Genomic DNA, 24,250 nt, shown 5'->3' with positions numbered 1-24,250 from the left:
ATGTTAATAAATCTTATCTAGATGGAGGAACACTAGGTAGAAGCTAACGCTGTAATTGGTAAAGAAATAACTGTTACTCAGATTAGCCAGGATAGGGGGGTGTTGGTCATTTTTGTGGTTTGTACTACGTTCATTTTTGGCTGTGCTCAGACGTGATTATGGAGTGGTCTTGTCTGATGTTTATGTTTACGCAGCCATCTCCTAGCAACACCAAGGCCCGGCTGAAAACACCAGGCCAGTTCCTGGAGAGCAAGGGCTCATAGCTATGCAACCGCGAGCTAGCGACTGAACTTGGTGGTTGTTTTCTCATCTCTAAAATGGGAATACAAGAGCACCTATTTCTTCATCTCTTAAGTGTATCGGTATTAAATGAAGTAACCTATGCAAAGAAAGTGGGATAGTGCCTGGTACGCAGTGACCGCTCAATGGGTGTCATCTCCTGTAGTTCACAGATTCTAAGGTTATTTTTTCCCATTTTTTTGTATTTTTTCCCATTTTAACATTTCTGAAATTAGGGTGTGCCTTTCAACAATGGCTTCTTAGAACGGAGTGTAGCAGCAGCACTAGTATTTCTGAAGGTTCTGAAGTCTGGTTTGGGGGACAACTCCACTAACTGCTCAGTCCATGGCTGGGTGGAGGACTTCCGGTGCTTTTCGCCCTCATCCCCTTGCCTGGGCGGGCGCCCTCTGTCGTCCTCTGCGGGCCGCGGGGTTTCTGCGCGCGCGGCTTCCCCAGGCAATACGGGCGTGGCGCGGCAGCACTCGGGAGCTTACGGCGGCGCGGCGCCCACGCGGCCGGCGCGGGGGGAACCGGCGCGTCCCCGCCCGCCCGGCCGTCAGCTGATGGGCCGCCCGCCCGGAGGCCGCCGCCGCCGCCGCGCGAACATGGCGGCCGAGATCCACTCCAGGCCGCAGAGCAGCCGCCCGGTGCTGCTGAGCAAGATCGAGGGCCACCAGGACGCCGTCACCGCCGCGCTGCTCATTCCCAAGGAGGACGGCGTGATCACGGCCAGCGAGGACAGGTAGGGCCGGCAGGTCGCTCGAGAGGCCGAGGCACGGCGGGGGCGGCCCGCGTCCGCGGCGACCGGGTCTGGGGGCGGAGGGTCCGCGGCCCCAGCCCTTCCGCGCCGGCTCGGAGGGGGCGTCCCCGGGGTGCGCCGCCCGACGGCCCCGCCGCGCCCCTTCTGTCCGCTGGGCTCCCCGATCCAGCCCGCGGGGCTTCCAGTCTCGACCCCAGACGCACCTCTCCGGCCCGGACCCGGTCCCCACGGCGCCCCTCCAGCCCCGGGACCCGGTCCCCACGGCGCCCCTCCAGCCCCGGGACCCGGTCCCCACGGCGCCCCTCCAGCCCCGGGACCCGGTCCCCACGGCGCCCCTCCAGCCCCGGGACCCGGTCCCCACGGCGCCCCTCCAGCCCCGGGACCCGGTCCCCACGGCGCCCCTCCAGCCCCGGGACCCGGTCCCCACGGCGCCCCTCCAGCCCCGGGACCCGGTCCCCACGGCGCCCCTCCAGCCCCGGGACCCGGTCCCCACGGCGCCCCTCCAGCCCCGGGACCCGGTCCCCACTGATCCCTCTAGCCCGGGACCGGGTCCCCACGGCGCCCCTCCAGCCCCGGGACCCGGTCCCCACGGCGCCCCTCCAGCCCCGGGACCCGGTCCCCACCGCGCCCCTCCAGCCCTGGGACCCGGACCCCATGGCGCCCCTCCAGCCCCGGGACCCGATCCCCACTGATCCCTCCAGCCCCGGGACCCGGACCCCACGGCGCCCCTCCAGCCCCAGGACCCGGACCCCACGGCGCCCCTCCAGCCCCGGGACCCGGACCCCACGGCGCCCCTCCAGCCCCGGGACCCGGACCCCACGGCGCTCCTCCAGCCCCGGGACCCGGTCCCCACTGATCCCTCTAGCCCGGGACCCGGTCCCCACGGCGCCCCTCCAGCCCGGGACCCGGTCCCCACAGCGCCCCTCCAGCCCCGGGACCCGGACCCCACGGCGCCCCTCCAGCCCCGGGACCCGGTCCCCACTGATCCCTCTAGCCCGGGACCCGGTCCCCACTGCGCCCCTCCAGCCCCGGGACCCGGACCCCACGGCGCCCCTCCAGCCCCGGGACCCGGACCCCACGGCGCCCCTCCAGCCCCGGGACCCGGTCCCCACTGCGCCCTCTAGCTCGGGACCCGGTCCCCACTGCGCCCCTCCAGCCCCGGGACCCGGTCCCCACGGCGCCCCTCCAGCCCCGGGACCCGGTCCCCACGGCGCCCCTGCAGCCCCGGGACCCGGTCCCCACGGCGCCCCTCCAGCCCCGGGACCCGGTCCCCACCGCGCCCCTCCAGCCCCGGGACCCGGTCCCCACAGCGCCCCTCCAGTCCCGGGACCCGGTCCCCACCGCGCCCCTCCAGTCCCGGGACCCGGTCCCCACTGAGTCCCTCCAGCCCGGGACCCGGTCCCCACTGCGTCCCTCCAGCCCCGGGACCCGGTCCCCACTGCGTCCCTCCAGCCCCGGGACCCGGTCCCCACTGCGTCCCTCCAGCCCCGGGACCCGGTCCCCACGGCGTCTCTCCAGCCCCGGACCGTCGTCCCAGCCGCGTCCCTCCAGCCCCGGACAGTCGTCTCACCGCGCCCCTCCAGCCCGGGACCCCGTCCTCACCGCGCCCCTCCAGCCCAGGACCCCGTCCCCTCCCTAGCCGTTCCAGTCGGGGACCTTCGCCCGGGTCTCTCCTTTGCGGATTTCTTCTGGCGCTCAGGTGTTCCTTGGCCCTCCCTGTTCGGCCAGTTCCAAGTCGTCTTCTCTGCAAACCCTGAGGACTGGCGGCTGGTCACCGTGGGGCCTGGTACCCAGGATTTCCCCCTTGCAGGGAACCTCAAGGGTCTTTCGCTCTCTTCCTTCCCGTTTATTTAGGGGTTTGCACCTCTCTTTCACACAACACGGGGCCTCTAGATCAGTTATTTTTGCCACCGCTGTTAGAATCGCCTGAACTCGTATTTATTAGTTTTTTGGAAAAGCGACTCATTTTTTAAAAAAGACTTAGATGCGTTTATTTTAAAAGGAAATTGTATTTCTTTCTCCACCATTAGGAAAACTAATATTACTTACCATAAACTACTAACTAAAACATGTTAATCTGTGTTCACATAAAGTCTTCTCTTGTACTAAGACACCTGATATTGGAAGTCCACCGAACTTTGAGAAACACTGATTTGGTCCAGCGTTCTCATTTTACCCAAGAGGAAACTGAGGCCGGTGGAGGTGACACTACTTACTTGAAGTCCCAGAGACACTGGTGAAGCCAGAAATGCAAACTGGGACTGCCCACCAGCTCTCTGGTCTTCCAGGGCTGTGTAATTGGATTGAAGCAGTATTATTTTAAAACTTTAGAATCTTTGGAACCCTGAAGGTTTAAAACGTTATGCCTTTCTGGTGGGAATTTGAAGGAAATGACTGATGTTTATTGAATGGAACTGTTGTCTTGTTGGTGCCCTGAGTAGTCTTAAATAGTGATATTCCAAAAGTCTAAAGGGTTTCTGGAAGGTTCTGCTGTTCTCTTGAAGCCGGAGGCATAGTCCAGCCTTTTGTAGTCATGCCTTTTGAAGCAAGTAACACCGAGGGCCTGTCTTGAATGGGAAAAGAAAGCCTGAAGCCCCCAGCTCCTGTTTGACCTTTGGATTTTACTTTTGAGTGAACTTATGCCTTTTCCCTCTATTAGGCAATGAGCTTATTGTGAGCAGCCGGCGGCCTGTCCCTGCCACTTGACCTGTAGGTGACCTCAAAACAGGTGGGGAGAGATCAATAGGACTTGGGCCTGGGTGTGTGAAGCTGGGAGGACAGGAGTGCCTGAGACTTAGGGAGAAGGTGGGAGTGTCAAAAAGGCAAAGGACAGGATAATGATGCTTGTGTTGTATGAACACAGGTGGAGGCGACGCTCTTTAGAAGTTAGCAGTCTTCCTTCAGTAAAATATTTTGTTTATGACTCATGTGTGTTGGGCAAATTGCTGAATATCTGAGAATACTGGCCAGGAGCAGTGCTGATAAATGTTTTATGGAAAGTGATTACTAAGCTGCTCTGGGACTGAAACGTTCTGGGGAGCCTCACTCGGATCAGCTCGTTTTTGCTCTTGGGCAGCGCTGTGACTGCCGGCCCGGGTGGATGACTGCAGTGGGTGAGGGTTGACACCTCAGGTTTCTAATTTGCATTTCAGGCCCATGGCACTTTCTTGAAGGTAGGACAACCTTTTTAATATGTGCCACACTTCATGAGATTTAATGAAAGCACATGGCTGTGGGAGTTTTTTGTTGTTGGTCGTGGTGGTTTGTCTGCACACTGTCGTAAATAGTGTGTCATACTCATCATTCACTCACTTGCTAATTCATTCATTTAGAAATACTGTATTTATGGTGCCAGGCCCTGAGAATACAACAGGCATCAAAAGCCACAGTACCTGCCCTCATGTAACTTCTGAGTCTTTGCTTTTTATGGCCCGTGACCTGATGAAACCAACATACATGTCTGAGGAAGTAGACCTCCCTGTTCATTCAAGTATTTATCAGACACTTACTATGTGCAGAGCCTTTGCCAGATCTGTTGGGTAGAAAGACAGCTGACACCTAAATCGCATTTTCCCAAGGGCTGGACAGTCTAGTGACGAGATGGCCTTATGCACTTAGCTTCCAGGGATGCTGGGAAGACACAGAGGAGGAAGATTGGGCTGAGACCGGGGTTCAAGGACAGCCACCTAGAGGAGGTCATTGGAGCATGTCTTTCTGGATACAGGAGTGGTCTGTAGGAAGGAAGGAGGGATGCACTCCTTGTTGTAGACAGAGGAAGAGACAGGAGGGATTTTAAGGGGTAAAGAACCGTAAGTATTTCTAGGTGACTGGAACAAAAGTTGTGTGGGTGGCCATGGCAGGGGAGAGGACTGAGAGCTGGAAGGGCCAGTGTCCAGTTTTGGAAAGGCCACTTTTGGGAATTTGGACTTTATTTTGTAGGCAAGGAGGAACCATCAAAGAGTTGAAAGCAAGCAAATGACATGATCAGAATTTGTACTTTAAAAATAACAATAGCTAACCTTTAGAGAGCCCCTTCTTTCTACCAGTATAGAAATGGACCCATGTGTGTTACTGCAGCTGATCCTCCCCTCCCTGCCATAAGGTGGGTACATTCACCTTCCCTTATCAGCAGTTCCAAAATTCAGTGCATTCTGAAAGTCAAAAGTGTGTGTGTGTGTGTGTAAATTGGACCTGCAAACTCATTTGGTGCTAAAATTTGACCTGAATGGAGGAGACTGTGTCTTTATCTCATGCAGCATGAGTATTCTTTTGTTCACTCTAGAAATAGCAGTGCATTTCATTGCAGATGCTGTCCTAGGTCTTGCTGGGGGTATTATGGAACAAATGGAATGTGCATCATATTGTAATGGCTGTTTGGCTGGTCAGAAAACAGATGCAAAAAAGATGAAGTAACTGCCCAAGATCACATAGCTATTGAGTGATACGACTGACATTTGAGCCCAGGGCTAATTCTGAGGTCCTAGTTCTTTCTGCCATGCACCTGGTTTTTCTGTACATTTGGAGAAACTGAATCTGGGCAGTATTAGTCAATAGTTAACTACTCTGGCAGCAGGCGTAAAATGCTAGGATTCTACCTTTTGCCATGAGTCAATTATCCTTCCTTTCTTTCTAGTAGTTTTTGGGGTTTTAAAAAAAATTGGCTTGTACCTTCTCTGTACAACTTTTGCTTTAATGCTCAGAAAAATAATTTTTAACATTTAATGTAGGGTCCCTCTGAAGTTAGCTCATTTTGCAAAAGCCAAAAGCAGTGGAAACTAGCTGGAAGCCTTTTGAGAGGAAAAGTGAAAGATATGCAGGTCTTCCTGAAGTTAGTGTTCACTTAAGTTTAGGACAGTGATTCTTGACTAGGGGTGATTTTGTTCCCCCAGGGGATATTTTGTAATATCTGGACACAGTTTTGATTGTCACAAATGGGGAGTGGGTACCACTGGCATCTGGGTAGAGGCCAGGGATGCTGTTTGGCATTCTGTAACGTCCCCACAGCGGAGGATTATTGGGCCCCAGATGTCAATAGTGCTGAGCTTGAGAAAGCCTGGTGTAGTGCACTTGTTTATCTGGTCCCTCTGGAACGCCAGTTCCCTGAGCATTCATCAGAATCACCTGGAGGTCTTGTTGAACCAGGGATGGCTGGGCCTCACCCCCAATGTTTCCGATTTGGAAAAGTAGGTGGGACCTGAGAGTTTGCATTTTTGCCAAGTTCTCAGGTGGTGTTGATGCCCATGCTGCTGGTCCAGGGACCACACTTTGTGAAGCCCTGCTCCTCAAGAAGGGAGGGTTATTTATCACTGTGCTTGCCAATGTAGACCCACTGGGAAAGAATACTATTTACTTTTTGTACTCTTTTTGGTCAGCTTCTGGGATACATTTACCCAGGGTCATTTACACATACCCACCTATTTCTATATAAGCAAACTACATATGACAGAGCTAAATGCAGTCAAAGAGTGTTAAACAATATGAAATATCAAAGTTTAATTTCATTACACCTGGGAGTCACAGGTAATTAGTGATTTGGGCAGTCAGCGGAGGTGTCTGGTTAGAAACCTTCATGGGTTAATGTGTCATGAATAGTTAATAGAGAATGGTGTTACTCCTTGCACAAAGTCATTTGCATTTTGTTGGAGTAATGAATATCTTGGGCTTTTTTATTTAAACTTAAATTAGTCTTTAAGGCTGAACCAAAAGTAGCATTTTTAACTTTAGTTTAAATTGCTTGAACTTTGGAACAAAGAATTTGAACTTTGGAATTCGAGCAAAGTGTAAGAATGATACATTCATGAAGTACCTATAAAATTCTTGCATCCATAAAGTAGGACTATCTTTCTATTCAGGAAATTGTAAGAAAAAAAACCGATTCCAGTAGTAAGTGTAAGAACTATATTGGTGACTTTTCTGGGAGGGGAAACAGAAAATGAGACTCCATTTTTAGAACCAAGCTGAAATGTGGCGAGACAGCAGAAACTGACAGGTTTGCTTTTTGGACTTCTCTGCTGTGGACCGCTCTGAGAATTTGGAAAGTTGATTGAATGATAGGATTTTTAAAAGGTAAAAACTTTATTATAAACCCTTATAAATAGGTTAAGGCTGTAGGCCTACTGCTTTCATTTTTGAAAAATAGAGTTAGGAGATGAACATGCTTATACTGTTGCCTCAGGGGTCTGTAGGCCAAGATTGGTTACTGTAGGAAACTCAATTTTGTTTGGCCTAAGTCAAACAAAGACAGATCTCGTGTGTTTTAAACTATTTTAAGATGTTGTACTTAGGTTGGGAAATAGTAAAGATATTAATAGAAAGCCAACTTTTAAATATTTTTTTAGCATCTTCTCTTTTTTATTATACCAGATATTTAATATATTTGTTTCCTCTTAGATGTTTCTAACTATATTAATAAGGTTTGGGGGCAAATTTGTATATTTACTAATTGTTTATGTGGAAAAAAATCCTAAATAAACGACTTGATTTTTAAGTGTTAAGCTTAAGAGGAAAGCTGGCATAGCCGAAAGTTGTTTATGCAGAAAACCAGGGTGTTAACTGTTGTATTTTAGTTGCCATGCAGTGTCTAAAAGTAGACTCTTCGATTTGTGTTATAAAGTAAACACAAAACTTTATAGAAGTTATAAAGAAGCGAGAAGGCAGGAAGCTTGGGTGGAAATGCGCTTATTCCTCTATTGTTGATACCGTCATTTTCTGTTAATAGCAGTTAAGAACAGAGACTTAGGAGCCAGAATGCCCGAGTTTGAATCCCAGCCATGTGACCTGGGACAAGTTACTTAACCTCTCTGCAGCCTTGTTTTCACATCTGAAAAATAGTGATAATAATAGTACCTACCTCACAGGATTTTTTGAGGATTAGGTGAATTAAAGGATACGGAACAGGCCTGGTGAGGTGGCTCACACCTGTAATCCCAACACACTGGCAGGCCGAGGCGGGAGGATCGCTTGAGGTCAGGAATTTGAGACCAGCTTGAGCAAGAGCGAGACCCTGTCTCTACAAAAACTAGGAAAATTAGCCCAATAGTGCTCACCTGTAGTCCCAGCTACTCAGGAGGCTGAGACAGGAGGATCACTTGAGCCCAGGAGGTTGCTGGATCTATGGTGAAGCCACTGAAGTCTAGCCCATGTAACTGAGTGAAACTCTGTCTCAAAAAAAAAAAAAAGAAAGAAAGAAAAAGCACATAGAACTGTGTCTGGCACACAGAAAGCACTGAAGGGCTCTGCAAGTGTTAGCTATTAATATTTTCAGTCCCATTTATTTCCCATTTAATTTATTTACTCTCATCAAAAGCTAAAGATGTTTCTATGTTGTGTGTGTGTGTGCGTGCACACATATGCACATGCATATGTGAGAAAAAAATGAAAATGTTCCTGCCTAAATAGAGGAATACCGATTTGGGCATTACTTACAATCCCGAATTCTTATAACTGTCTTTGGGTCGTGCTTTCCTTCATTTCCATCTTTGGTTACTTACAAGTTATGTCGGTCGTATTGGTTTCTCTTATAAGTCTTTCCCCTGCTGTTTTAGGGACCTCAAGACTGGGTTCGTTGATTCACTAGAAGGCCTGACACGTAATAGTCATGTGCATGACCATGATTTATTACAGCCAGAGGACACAAAACAAAACCAGGACGTGAGGTGAAATCCAGAGGAAACCGGGCACAGGCTTCCAAGAGGCCTGTCCACGTGGCGTCCCACAGGATATGTTTGCCCCAGAGTGAAGCATGGCAGCCTATGCGAGTTTATATCAGGGAAGCTCACTAGAGACTGGTTACCTGCAGTTAGGGCCTGCTCACGTAGAGCCCCTCAGCCTGGCATGTGCCCAAATTCCAGACTCCCAGAGGAAGGCCGGTGGTCAGCATAAACCGCATGTTAAGCACAGGGAGCCATTAGCCATTCTTACGAGTTAGGGAATGGTGAAAACCCTCCAGATAGCCAAGGTCCCACGCACAAGCACCAGCCAAGGGCCAACCTTGCAAGCAGGACCTTTTAAAGACAGTGTCAGGCCTGCCGTGGTGACCCTTTTCTGCACACCTGCCCATAATTACCCTACAGCTTGTCCTCACCGCCTTTTAAACCTTGTCTTCCAAAGCCTATTAACTGGCTTCCCTGAGTCCAGGCATGTCCTGCTTGAGTCTGTCCTGCCAAGCTGGTACCTTCAGCACCGTCCTTGTCGTGTCTTTCTCCTGCTCGTGACCTTTCATTGACTCCTTATTCCATCATGTCTGTAAAAGGACTTCGAGGACCCTGTAACTGGTCCCTGGCCAGCTTTACTTCCACCTTTATTTTCAGTGGTTCTTTCACGTGCAGTAGAGCCAACATGCGCTCTGTCCCATTCACACGTCACATTTCCCCTCTGGGTGCCTTTGCTTCTGGGCCTCCCCTCACCAGGCACCTCCCTTCCCCTTTCTCCCGGATTCGAACCCTCCTTTGCTTCTAGGGCCACTTCAAGTGCGACCTCCTCCATCGAATCATTCTTCCCAGCCCATGGTTCTCTGTTCTTTCTGAGCTTCCTTCAACACTTGTAGCGTCTTACTGATTATGCTTAGTTAATTACAATCAGATATTAGTTACTGTTGCTTCAAGTTTTTTTTTTTAATTTCAAAATATTAAGGGGGTACAACTGTTTTTGTTACATGGATAGCTTTTATAATGCCTAAGTCGGGACTGTAAGTGTGCCCATCACCCAAATGGTCTTCATTGTACCTGTTAGGTACCCTCCTGTCCTCCCCCACCCCTTTCCTGATTTCCAATAACTTTTACTCCTCTCTGTGCTCATGTGTGCCCATCGATTAGTCCCAAATTACTGGAGTGTACATGTGGTGCTTTTCTTTTTCCATTCTTGAGATGCTTCACTTAGGATAATGGCCTCTAGTTCCATCCAAATTGCTGCAAAAGACATTAATTCATTTCTTTTTATGCCTGAGTAGTACTCCATGGTGTGTGTAGTATATGGGTGTGTGTGTGTATACACACACACACCCACCCACACACCCCCACACCCCCACACACACATTTTGTTAGTTCATTAATGATGTGATGGGTGCTTAGGTTGATTCCACATCTTTGCAATTGTGAATTGTGCTGCAAAAAACATTTGAGTGCACATATCATTTTGATAAAATGATTTCTTTTCTTTTGGAAAGATACCCAGTAATGGGATTGACGGATTGAATGGTAGGTCTACTTTTAGTTCTTTAAGAATTCTCTGTGTTGTTTTCCATAGAGGTTATAGTAATTTGCAGTCCTACCAACAGTGTATAAGTGTCCCTTCCTCTCTGTATCCACACCAGCATGTGTTGTTTTGGACTTTTTAATTATAGGCATTCTGACATGGGTAAGGTGATATCTCATTGTGGTTTTAATTTGCATTTCCCTGATGATTAGTGACATTTAGCATTTTTTGATATGTTTGTTGGCCATTTGTCTATCTTCTTTTGAAAAGCTTCTGTTCATGTCTTTTACCCACTTTTTAATGGGGTTGTTTGGTTTTTTTTCTTGCTGATTTGTTTGAGTTCTTTGTGAATTCTGGATATTAGCCCTTTTTCAGATGATAGATTGTGAATATCAGCCTAAGCAAAGAATTTGTGACTAAGACTCCAAAGGCAATTACAGCACCAGCAAAAATGAATAAATGGGACTTGGTTAAATTTAAAGCCTTCTACGCAGCAAAGGAAATAATCACTAGCGCAAACAGACAACCTACAGAAAGGGAGAAAATATTTGCATACTGTTGCTTCGTGTTTATTCATCTTATCTTCCTATGTAGTTTGTACCCCTACATGGTAGGTTGTCACATAGCACGGACTGCATAGCTAGCCCCAGTTGATTGACACAGACTTAGCCACTTCTGTGCCAGAGGTATTCCCCGCATGGTTAGCTTTAGTAATCTGTAGTTCTTTCATAAGAAGCAAGTTGTAATGTAATGAATCATATTTGTTTCTAGAATTTAGGTATTCATCTTCCTTCTCTACAGTGTATGCTTAGCAGATCTGAGAGTTGTTAAGATACTGCGAACACATATATACAGATTTAATGATGTCTTTTTGTCATACTTCATAGTGAAATACTCTTTTTAACTATTCATTTTTCTTTGTTGACCACATAGTGTTTATTTCACACAGAACAGTTCCTTTTAGAGTCAACATGAATCTCTAGCAGACCATTTGCAGAGGAGTTTCAGGTAAAAGGTCACCTGTCTGGATTTTTTCCTCTTTCCTTCTCATTCTCTTTATATTTGATTTACTTGCCTTTCATCAGTAGAGCCCAATTGCAGAGGCTAATGGGGAGTTGGGATGCTTGGAGTGAAATCAGTGTTGACGGGGGCATGTTTGATTTCTGGGTTATGGTTTGTAGAAAATACCACTTAGTATGGAATTCCTGGGATACTTGCAGTACCCCGAAGAGGCTTCTCACTGCTGTGCTGATCTCTCTCCTTGGACCACTCTTCTGTGTATTGTGTGCTTGACTGGCTCCTTCCCATCCGTTGGGACTCATTTGACATGCCATCGCTTCTTGAGCAGTCTTTGCCAACTCCTCCAATCCACCATACCGCCATCACCACTTCCTAATGTGAACACACCCTTTCGCTGTTACAATAGCTCTTGCCACATTATGTTATCACTCGTTTACAGTTTGTCTTCATTAGTTAAATGGTGACCTTTAAAATGTTTCCAACACTTAAAACAGTGTAAAGCTTTTAGTAGTATCTCAATGGTTAGTTGATTGAGTCTGTAAAAAAAAACTGTTAAGAATAAATAAGTATGGAATAAAATTTTAAAATAGGCTACTGTTCCTTACTCCCTCAAATTCTGCTTCTTTGGGGTTAGTTTAACCTTGTGTTTTAAGACTTTTAGGCTATGGATGGAGTTTGAGACTTTTTTTTTTTTTTTAACATAACAAAGAGTGTTGCCTGGACCCTCCATGGACACCAGCTCTAGTGGTCTGTCTGCTCTTTCGTGGCTGGGATAGTTTTAGCCTTCTTGGTGACACAGGGGTCACAAAAAGTCATTTTGATGCTAACAGTGGAAAATTACAGCAGGAATGATCTCTTGAGTCAAAAAGAAAACATCTGCAGGTAGAAAAGCAGCCGTCTGGCTTCTGGAGAGGCGTGGCTCACTTAAGGGGTGGTGCAGATGCCCGGTCACCCGGTGGCCTTCCTCCCTGGATCAGTCAAGAGCTGCCAGTGACGACGTCGGCTCTGACTCATCTTGGTCACGGACCTCTAGGGCTGTCCAGTATTCCGTCCCTAGATTGTGGGAGGGGATGGAATTTTTATTGTTCTCAGCTAATCTAATTCTCCTCTATAAAAAGAGGCTGGTTTCTCTGCCTTTTAATTTAGAGAATCAATTCAGTAACAATCCAGTGTTTCCCTCTCTGTTACCAAAGGAGAAAGACTTCTTTCTGCGGCAGGAACAAAGAGGGCAGAGTTCCGGAGACTTGGTTGGAAGGAAATTGCTATTTACTTGATAAAAACAGATTGTACTGATGCCCATATTGTTCCCTCTCCGTTTCCAGCAAACGTCTTAATGCTATAGAAACCAACTAGGGTGCCAGAATTATACACTTTTGTCTTTACCTGCTGGAGGTACTATCAGACTAAGAAAAAATGCCCTTTGCTTTAGGTGACAGAAATGTTTGGAGATTTACCAGGATATGAAATAGTATCAGCATCCCCAGGAGTGACCAGAAAATGAGATTTCCCCCAAATTATTATTTTCTCAGAGATGAAAAGAAATCAGGACCTTGGGCATAATTTGTAACATTGAGGTATACTTTGAACTTCTCATTGTAATTGAATAATCCCTGTATATCAGTTTCAAATTTAAAGATGGTTAAATTGCTTTAATTTAGCTGTTTTGGGGGTGATTAGGGTATTTTTTGAGAAAATTTTGAGGACATATTAAGTTTTAGAAGTGCTGTTGTTTCGGATGGGGTAGAACTTGTCCTTGTGATCTTACAGAAATACTTGTGTGCTATTCGAGTCTACTTACCAAAGTGTGGGTATGATTTTCAAGGTAATTGTATAGTAATACATAGTGGAAAATATGTATTGAACCCAAATGTATGTCCTTGTGTAATTATAGGTTTAAAAATATTAATCACGATTTCTACAAGCTGTCTCCTGGTTTGAGAGTTAGTGCTTTTTAGAAGAAAAATCATACTTTGAATCTTTGTTCCTACTACATTGTAGCTTAAATAGATAAGGCTTTAATAGACTTACTGATTCCCTAAAGTATATTTTAACCTTGCTTTTAATTAGCTCTTTTTTTTCTAGAGTCCAACAAGGGGACTAGAAGAAATAAAAAGGAGTCCCTCTACCTATTCTGATCATTGGACACATCTTTCAGCAGATCAGAGATTAATCTCCCTGGAATAAAAACTTTCTTCTTAATCAGAATGTGGTCTCAGGTCTACTTTTCATATGTCTGCTGTAGGAAGGTAAAACATGCAGAATCATTACCCCTGGTATACAGACTAACAAATATTTTGGTACAATATCTAAGAGTAATTGCTTCATCTTTGCTTTTCTAGTGACTTCCTCAATTTCTAAGGATTCAAATTAGCACCTGTGCAAAATAGGGATCTTATATTCCAATTTAGAGTTGAAGTGGAGTTATTTGTACTAAGTACTTTGAAATCCTTGTCACTCATTAAATGCCAAATCCTCTTTTTATTTTTAATTTTAACCTGAGATTCCCAAGTATTCTTAAAGGTATCAGTTAGCTTCTGTAACAAACCACCTCAAAACGCAGTGGCTCAAAGAAGCAGGTATTGGTCATCATTCATGAGCCTTCAATCACCTGGGCTTCTGGCCTCCGCCAGCCTCCTGTCTGGGAGTGAGCTGGCTACAGGCTGGCCAAGGGTGGGACAGTCGGGCTCTCTTCCATGCTGTCCTCCATCCTCCCTCGCGCTGGTCCCTCTGGCCCATGTGGTGTGGCCTCCACGAGAGGGAGTGAGAACAGGCAGGGCCTCTGGACTCAGGTGGCGCTCTGTTACTTTAGCCGTGTTGTGCTGGAGAAATAGATTCCATCTATTGATGGTAAGAACTTCAAAGTCGCATTGCAGAGGGCGTGGAGTCAGGGAAGGGTAAAGAATTGGGCATTTTTATTTTTTATATTTTTGGTCTTTATCTGCCACAAGCACTGACATATGGTATTGCATGCTGTAGCTGGATTCAACTAAATATCAACCTTGAGGTAGTGAGAGATTTTGTCAGAATCACCATTCTTATTTAGCACAAAAGTCAGGATTTCTTTGAACAAAGTGAGGGCTTTAGAGTTAGACCTATACTTTCCCATACTTTGGATTTATTTAGGGAAAAATGTGGGTGGGGAGCCTGTGGCCTTGGGGGCTACATGTGGCCTTCTGGATTCATAAGTGTAGCCTTTTGACTGCATCTAAATTTTACAGAACAGATTCTTTTAATAAAGAGGTTTGTTCTGTGATGTTTGGATCGGTTGAGGGGCTGCACTTGGGGATCAGGAGGCCACATGTGGCCTCGAGGCTGTAGGTTCCTTATTGCTTTGGAGGATAAAGTGTAGAGTTTTCTGAAAAGCCTTTTAAAAAAAGTTGTTGTACTTATTATTTACTATATAAAGCTACCTTGCTTTGAATTATTTACTTTTGTAATGTTTTGAAAGGTGAATTTTCATCATCTTTTGGTAAGAGAGAAATAAACTTGGACAAAACAACTAAACGAAGTGAGGCGATCTGATGCAGCGCTGATGTTGGTTTGCATGATTTTAGGGTTGTGTCTTTCCTTGCTTCTGCCTCCTGGGGTATCAGATGCAGGCAGAAGTGTCTGTCATCTTTGCCATGAGGGTATGGCATCTCATTCTCAACAGACCACAGACTCTTCCTGGGTCCCGATGTGTGCCTAGGAGGTAGCCTTGTGTGCGTCACTGCAGTTCACTGCTGTGAACTTACCAGACGTTAAGCAGGACCCATGTGCATGAAAGAGGCCTGTGTGTTGCCTTGTAACTTTCAGGCCTGGGAGCCCCATGCCTTTTGGTAGTGACTTCTCCTTCCCCGCCTTTCTGCATCTGATTTCTTTGCTGGCTCTACTGGCCCTGCCCTCTGCCCACTGTCCTTTGGGAACAGTGCTGTCATCAAGGCCCAGTCCACGTAGGCACCACTAGCCTGATGTCCAGGTCTGTGTCTCCTTGTTGGCGTCGGGGCTCCCTCACCCCCCTGCACTGACCCCCGTGGATGTGCCAGATCCCCTCAGAGACTCCCTGGGGGCAGGTCATGTCCAGACTCCAAGCCTGACCCAAGGCATGAGTCCACACTGAAGGCCAGCATAGACCAGAGTGAGTGTTCTCCATGGTGAGGCCTCTAGAATCAGCCTTATTAAAAAAAGGAGAGTGGCTCCAATGTATTCTAAATCGCCTCTGATTCTAGTGCCTCAAGACTTGACTCATGGCTGGGTGCAGTAGCTCACATCTGCATTTGGGAGGTTGAGGCAGGAGGAGCGCTTGATGCTAGGAGTTGGAGACCTTATCTCTACAAAAAGATTAAAAAATTAGCTCGATGTGATAGTAAGTCCCAGCTACTCAGAAAGCTGAGGCAGGAGGATCACTGGAGCCCAGGAGTTGAGGCTACAGTGAGCTGTGATGGGGCCACTGCACTCCAGCCTGGGCGACAGAGAGAGATTCTGTCTCTAAAAGAGGACTTGGCTCCTATTTTATTCCACCACTTCATATGCTCTCAGCAGGGACAGTGACTTAATGGACACATTCTTAGGGAGTGGAACATTTTTGCATTTACTATTTTATGTAGCCACACTTGAAAACCAGACAAAGTAAGTCCCTTTGGAGGTGCTTCATTGTTGGTGTGCTGGGCGGTTGTTGGACCCTGCTGTTCTCCTTCCCTCAGCCACCTCATCTGTCCTCTGGGGCCCTCAGAGGAGCCCAGGTCATTGTCTGCCTTGCAGACATGCTCCCTTCTCCTCACCTTCCTCCCGTCCCCTAAGAACCCCCCCCCCCGCCCTGCCCAGCCTCACGCGGTGTTGCTACATAATCTAGTTATGTAATTTTATACAAGCCTACCTTGTTTTATTGTGCTTCACAGATAATGCATTTTTTTTGCAAATTGAAGGTTTATGGCGACTCTTCTGCCAGGGGTCTGTGGGTGCCATCTTTCCAACAGCATGTGCTCGCTTCCTGTGTCTGTGTCATGTTTTGCTAATTCTTGCACTATTTCAGACTTTTTCATTATTATTATATCTGTTGTGGTGACCTGTGATCATCGATGTTACTATCGTGTAATAGTGGTTTCGGGATGCTATACATCGTGCCCGAATAAGATGGTCTACTTAACTGATAAATGTGTGTGTGTTCTGACTGCTCCACCAACTGGCCTTTCCCCCATCTCTCTCCATCTCCTTGGGCTTCCTTGGTCCCTGAGACACAGCAATATTGGAATTAGGCCAGTTAGTAGCCCTACAGTGGCCTCCACTGAGGGGAAAGGAAGAGTCACATGTCTTTCACTTTAAATCATAAGCTAGAAATGATTAAGCTTTGAACCTTGAAGGCATGTTCAAAGCCGAGATAGGCTGAAAGCTGAGCCCCTAGTGCCAGACAGTTGGCCAAGTTGTGAATGCAAAGGAAAAGTTCTTGAAGGAAATTAAAAGTGCTGCTCCCGTAAATATATGAATGATAAGAAAGCAATGCAGCCTTATTGCTGACGTGGAGAAAGTTTTAGTGGCTTTGATAGAAGATTACACCAGCCACAACAATGCCTTAAGCCAAAGAGTCATCCAGAGCAAGGCCCTGCCTGTCTTCAGTTCTGTGAAGGCCGTGAGAGGTGAGGACGCTGCGTAAGAAATGTTTGAACCTAGCAGAGGTTGGTTCACGAGGTTTAAGGAAAGAAGCCATCTCCATGACATAAAAGTGCAAGGGAAAGCAGCAGCAAGTTACCCAGAAGATCTAGCTAAGATCATTGATGAAGGTGGCTAAACAACAGATTTTCAACGTAGATGAAACAGCCTTCTATTGGAAGAAGATGCCATCTAGGTCTTTTGTAGCTGGAGAGGAGAAGTCAGTGCCTGACTTCAATGGACAGGCTGACTCTTGTTAGGAGCTAATACAGCTGGTGACTTTAAGTTGAAGCCAGGGCTCATTTACCATTCCAGAAATCCTGGGACCCTTTGGAATGATGCTAAATCCACTCTGCCTGTGCTTTGTAAGTGGAACAACAAAGCCTGGGTGACAGCACATCTGTTTACAGCATGGTTTACTGAATATTTTAAGCCCACTGTTGAAACTTACTGCTCACAAAAAAGGATTCCTTTCAAAATATTACTGATGCATGTTGATTTCATGCCTAATACAACATCCATACTGCAGCTCATGGATCAAGGAGTCATTTCAACTTTGAAGTCTTATTATTTAAGACATACATTTTGTAAGGCTGTAGTAGCCATAGATAGTGATTCCTCTGATGGATCTTGGCAAAGTAAATTGAAGACCTTCTGGAAAGGATTCACCATTTTAAAGGCCATTAAGAACATTCATGATTTGTGGAAGGAGATATCAACATTAATAGGAGCTTGGAAGAAGTTGATTCCCCAACCAACACTCATCGGTGACATCGAGCGCGTCCAGACTTCAGTGGAGGAAGTCACTGCAGACGTGGTAGAAATAGCAAGAGAACTACAATGAGAAATGGAGCCTGAAGATGTGACTGAACTGCTGCAATTTCCTGATAGAACTTGAACAGATGAGGAGTTGCTCCTTATGGATAAAGAAAGTGGTCTCTTGAGATGGGATCTACTCCTGGTGAAGATGCCGTGAACATTGTTGAAATGACAACAAAGGATTTGAAGTAAATCATAACCTTAGTTGATAAAGCAGCAGCAGGGTTAGAGTGGATTATCTCCAATTTTGAAAGAAGTTCTTCTCTGGGTAAAATGCTATCAAACAGCATCACATAATACAGAGAAATCTTTTGTGAAAGGAAGAGTCAATTGATGCAGCAAACTTCATTGTTGTCTTACTAAGAAATTGCCGCAGCGGGGCTAGGCGCAGTGGCTCATGCCTGTAATCCTAGCACTCTGGGAGGCCAAAGCGGGAGGATCTTTTGAGCTCAGGAGTTCCAGACCAGCCTGCGCAGGAGTGAGACCCCTGTCTCTACTAAAAAATAGAAAAAATTAGCTGGACATGGTGGCACATGCCTGTAGTCCCAGGTACTTGGGAGGCTGAGACAGGAGGATGGCTCAAGCGCTGGAGTTTGAGGTTGCTGTGAGCTATGATGATGCCACGGCACTGTAGCCCAGGCAACAGAGTGAGACTCTGTCTCAAAAAAAAAAAAAAAAAGAAAAAAAAAGAAAAAATTGCCGCAGCCACCACCGTGACCAGTCAGCACAATCAACATGGAGCCAGGATGCTCCAGCAGCCAAAAGATTAGTACTCGCCTAAGGCTCAGATGATTGTTAGCATTTTTTAGCAATGAAGTATTTTTAAATTAAGGTCTGTACATTTTTTAGACATATTCTGCACATTTAATAGACTATATATAGTATAGTGTAAACATAATTTTTATGTGCACCGGAAAAAACTAAAAAATTAATGTGACTTTATTGCAATATTCACATTATTGCAGTGGTCTGGAACTGAACCCACAGTATCTCCAAGGAATCCCTATATTATACTTTTGAAAAAATAAACTGAGCATTTCACAAACATTATCTCAGGGTTCCAGGTCTTAACTATTTTTAATGACTATATAAGGTATTGAATTACTGTATCAGTAACCCATTTCATTATTTAATGTTTTTTCCTAATTTTTACTTCTTGGATAATGCACATATTGAACTTTTTAAATGTGTAGTTCTTATTTGCTTTCTATTAAATAATTTCTTTAGAACCGATTGCCAGGCCCGGAATTCCTGAATCAAGGTTTGTCAGTATTATTTTTGCCATTATGATTATTATAATTTGTCAGATATGTTTCTCACTATATGGACCAAAATTCTTGTTAAAGAGTTAGTTCTAATTTACGGTGTTGACAGAAAATTATGAGAGCCCTAGAAAGGGCATTTTGTTATTGTTCTCACTTGTTCCTTTGCTTATCCCTGCATAGCAATACATTTTAAACACATTTTAATCAGAAATAAAGAAATATCATCCAATTTTGGCATTTTATTTATTTGGAAAATAAGTGAATCTTCTACAGTGCTAAACAATGATAGACAAAGGTGATGATAGTGCTGTGAATACAGTAGTCATGTATATATAATGTTACAGTCTTATGTAGATACCTTTTCTAATCTTTCCATGGAATATGTTGCAACTATATGTAAGTCCCTGCTTCTCTAATTAGAACGGCAAAGGAGATGGATTGTAGCAGCCTTCACAGGAATAGTAGCGTGGGGAAGTTTGAAAAGCATTTATGTAGGCTCTGAAATAAACAACACATTTCCTTTGTAAGTACCTTTTTGGAAAAATATCAAACTATTGTTTTAAAACAATTTAAACATAGAGCTTGGAAAAGAATGAGCATGTTTCCAAGATTGTGGTTTTAAGGAAAGGTGTTTTTTTTTCCAGATTGACATGGTCTTGGAATATAAAGGAAAATCCAGGCACTAGAAGAATGGGTAGAATAAGCAGCAGAAAAACATAAAATGAGTTTAGGTGTGTGGGTGTAAATTTGTCAAAATATTAAAGGAAAAATTAAGCTGTTTTATTTCATCTTCGTGGAGAGAGTGACTTAGACATTCATCTAGGCAGAAAATATTGTGACTTATGTAAAAATAAAACCATCTGATCTTGACACTAGTGATTAGATGGTTTATTAATATCATCCTAGAAGTTTAAATAGTTTGCTCCTATTAAATGAAATTGTATTATTATGTTGCTTTCATCTTACTGAATAGTAGATTTTACTTCTAATTTGCTGAATAGTAAATTTTTTTAGTCTGGAACTTGCTGATTTTTAAATAAGTAGCCCTACTTAAACCTAGTTTTATAACTGTTTGTTAAGTTAATAAGAAGTATTTTGGACATAGTACAAACTACTCATAGAAATTAGGCAACTCTGTTTAATACTTAGGTTCTTGGGAGTGCCAGAGTGTTAAGGGTTAAACTTAATATTGGTTTGATTGAATCTTGGAAGGGGAAGATTTTAGCAGTGTGTAAGGGAGGGGAAGGTTCTGGCTTGAAAAGAGAAGGAAGTGAATTCTAGACGGAGGTGTGACTACAGAGGTAGAACTGGCTATCAAGATGAAGTACCTCATTTGGAAGCTGATTCCCAAACAAGGATGGCCTGGGTGTCATAAACAGTTTTCAAAGGAAACACTCTAAGTGATCAGTTAGTTGTATCCTAGGATGGGTCCAATTTGTATAGACCAAATTGTTTGCTGATGTTTTAATACTGTGTTAGAAAATGCTAGAGTCTGGGTAGGTTCCATTTTGACCTTGGGCTAGTTTAAATTTCATTTTGAGGCTGTATGAAATTAAAATTAGACTTTTCCAGGTTACATGATTGGTTGGAAGAGATTACCTTTAAGATTTCCTCCTCACAACAGAGTTCTCTGATATCTGAATATTACCCTCTTCTCAAGAGTACAGAGGGAAGAGCCTGTGCCACAGATCCTTTGAGCCACCTACACAGTCACGACCCAAGACATTTGGGATTGATTTGAAGAGTTTTAGAATGCATCAGCATTCTGTTCTTCCTTGGACCTAAAAACCCTGACAGCTAGGTAGCTGGTAGATTTAACTCCTTTGTGGTCCTCATACAGATGAAGCCAGTAAGCTTGAAGTGGCCCCGTGTAAAGCCATGATCTTCATGTGCCCTTGGCCTTTGTTACCATGTATTTGGAAGTGTAGGAGAATTTTTGAACAGATTGATGCTTAGCTGGGAGTTGCCCTTTCACTTATTGCAGCTCTTTTGGTTTCATTCCCTATGTTGGAATGTATCCATAGCATTCTGTTTTAAGTAAGGTAGAATATAGTCAACATACTAATCACATCACCATATAAGCTTCCGTTGACTCTATCAGATGAAGGAGTTGTGCTGAAATGGTACCCATCCTGCGATCTGCACAGAAAACCACTGTCTAGACGGAAGAGTTCTTGGTAGGGTGGGGAGGGAGGGAGGATTAGGGCATAACCTGCACTGGGCATATTTGGGGAACCTGAGGATGATGGCTCACTGGGATGTAGGGTCTGGGTTGGTGAGTCATAGGGAATATGTTTGTCTTTTGAACTGGATTTGGGGTAACCACTGGCGGATTCTAAGCACAGGAACAGCGTGATGCAAGGGGCTCGTGGGAGCTGCAGCTGACAGTTGATTTGCTGGAGGTGGACTAGAGGGAAGAAGGAGTCCACTGGGCACCATGAGAGGAGGCTGACCATGGAGGAAGCCATGAGGACCTGCACTATGGTGGTCATGCTAACAATGACAAATGAGGGCCAATGTGGTATTTAGAAATTAGTGTATACTACTTAGAAGTAAAGAGCAGTGCCATTATCTCTCCTAAAGAAGTAAATAATAACTTTTTAATATCAAATCCAATTATTTTCTAATGGTATACATATATTTTATAGCTTGAATTAGGATCTAAATAAGTCTGCACATTGTAATTGCCTGATAGAGCCCTAAAACCTTTTTTTACCATGGGCTTATCCTTTATCTCTATTTTTTTTCCCTTGCAAATTATTTGTAGAAGAAACTGAGTCATTTATCTATAGACTTCCTTACAGTCTTAATTTTGCTCAATGTACCCCTGTGGTAGTCTTTAATATGTTCCTCTGTATTTTCTGTAAATCAGTAGGTGGATCTCAAGGCTTGATGAGATTGCATTAGCCCTAAGGCTTGTTCACATACAAAATAGCGTTACTGTCACTGTGGTGCTAGATCATCTTACTTATTTGGATGAATGAAGGTCAATTATTAGTTTTAATTTTCTTTTAACCATATACAGTAATCTGTACGTAGCTTAGGTAGAGTTGGACAAGTTCTAGCAGATGCATACACCCATGGTAACCAACTCCCAGAGCCCTGCCATTCCCCTGGACAGTTCCCTTGCGTCCCTTTGCACTCTGTCCTCCTCTTTCCCCAGAAACAACCACTGTTCTGATTTTTATCCCTGGTCCCTGACCAGGTTTACTTGTCCTTTTTTTTTTATTCCTGCATCAGTGATTTTAATAAAGAAAAATATGCTTCTGAGAGAAAATAACTAAGCTCACTGGTCTGTGGTCATTTAAACAAAGCCAGGTGGTGTTTAGTTGATGGTTAGTAGTCCAAGTTTTGAGAGCATCTCCTCGCCCATACAGTTCAGCAACTCTCTGTTTTAGGCAGAGATAAGCCTGCTCTTTTGGTTTCCTTTGAAGAGAGACATACCCACTGAGCCAAGAGGCCAAACTTCCTTTTTTCACAAGATGCTTTTACTTGGAGCTTCATTTTCTTCTTGTTAGTTTCATGCGCAACGGGGCTAGTGAGACTGTGTTTCATTGCAGAGAGTTTGCTGCAGCCAGGGTGTGCTCACCCAAAAGGGTGGTTTCATCTTGAAAAGAAAGACTGCGGCCCTGGAGATTAAACACAGTTGTGTAGGTCCTGCCACTTCCTTCTCTTGGACATTGACATACGTCCCTTTCTGGGGCAGGAGTTCTTACATGTTGCTTAAGATACTCTCCCCATGTACATGTCTTCTGGAATGCTCCGCGTGTTACTCCCCCCTTAGGGCTTTCTCTCACGTGTTTCAGAAATTCCCTCCGTGTTTTTGCCACAAAGGAGCATCTCTTTTGACATGTACCGCGTAGCCCTCATGGGCCTTGCCGGGTCGCTCCAGCCGGCTGGAGGTCGGGAGGGCAGAGTGCTTCCCACGCCCTTCCTGGCACCGAGTCAGTGGTCCCTTGGTGTGCTGGCCCTGGTGGATTTGCAGTTGCTGATGTTTCTTAAAGGCCTCTTACAACCTTCAAATTGCATCCATGTTGTTTTTGCTGACTTTCATGTTTGCATTCAAAATGTTTCTCCAGGTTTGATTTTTGTGTTGAATTTTTGACCATAGCCACTAGCTGCACAAAGAAATGGCTTTTCTCCGATGTGAATGGGGACGTGGACACTCAAATCCGGCAGTCCCTGATGAAGGCTGTGCCACACCCTTCAGAGTCACAAACAAACGGGCTGTGTCCCTTGTGCTAGCCCAGGTGTGCATCTAGCTTCCAGGCCTTGCTCTTGTGTGTGGGGAGGTGGTTACCACCTCGATGAAGGCCACGATGGCCTGGGGGGGTGGGGAGGGGACAGAGAGGACAATGCAATGGTGCCCAGGTGCAGAACCACTGTCTCGAGGCCCACTCACCAGCTTTACTTGTCTTGACCTTCAAAAAAAAATGGAATTGTATAATATCAACATTTAGTTTTCATGTATTTTAAAGTTGTAAACAATTATTCAGCGCCTGCCATGTGCCAGAATCTATGTTGCTATTAGAAATATAAAAATGGGACAGAGTTGCCAGCGGGGACGATAAGCTAGTTGTGAGGATCTTCAGGGGCTGAGCAGGGCAAGCCCCAGGGAAGTGCGGGCACATCCTGGGGATGCAGTGGGGGAAGAGGCCGGGCTCAGAGGGGCCTGTGAGCACACAGGGGCCGGCGGCACAGTGCTCCCATTGTCTTTCCGAGGTAGTAAACCCAGAGATTAGACTCTGGCTGTTTTGATCGCATGTCATTTTCCTGCACACGCACAGGATTTCCTGATCGCCTGTGTGCGTTCTGATGAAAGGGGGGCCCAGGGACATGGTGTGGAATGATTTCCTCCCAGGGCTGGAAGACTGATTGAGACCAGGGATCGAGCCGTGTGCTGTCTTCCTGGCAGACTCCACATTCATCAGCAGCTTCTCCACTTACACCCCCTGCTTTCCTCACTGGGCTCAGGTGGTCAAGCGACAAAGCTCACACAACAGTTAATGGTCCTCAGTTTTCTTTGTATGTCATTATATATCGAGCATTTCCATATTAAAATTATTTGAAATCTTGACTCCTAGGTACTATATAACTTACCGTATGCCATTATGCTATATGTAACTATATGTGTTTATATAGAATATATATTATGTGCTGTATACTATATATGTCTGTGTGCACATACATACATTTGCCCAATTGATTAACTTTATAAGGTCAGCTAGGAAATAGTATTGAACAATTTAAAAAAAAAATTCAGATTTCCTGGAACAGAAAAGAAGATAAA

At 45.4% G+C, this 24,250-nt stretch overlaps 1 protein-coding gene across 1 annotated transcript in view; it reads left to right on the top strand.

Moving 5' to 3' along the window:
* The first annotated feature begins 787 nt into the window (after window positions 1-787).
* WDFY1 (WD repeat and FYVE domain containing 1) overlaps window positions 788-24,250 on the top strand; it is a 53,270-nt gene continuing 29,807 nt past the window's right edge. Inside the window, exon 1 of the mRNA XM_076005979.1 lies at window positions 788-1,021. Within this exon, the coding sequence (XP_075862094.1) occupies window positions 843-1,021 (179 nt within the window). The 5' untranslated portion in view covers window positions 788-842. The remainder of the gene's footprint in view (window positions 1,022-24,250) is intronic.

The sequence above is a fragment of the Microcebus murinus genome, chromosome 8 (genome assembly GCF_040939455.1).
Source record: "Microcebus murinus isolate Inina chromosome 8, M.murinus_Inina_mat1.0, whole genome shotgun sequence".
NCBI lineage: Eukaryota > Metazoa > Chordata > Mammalia > Primates > Cheirogaleidae > Microcebus > Microcebus murinus.
This window is presented reverse-complemented; position numbering and strand designations above follow the sequence as displayed.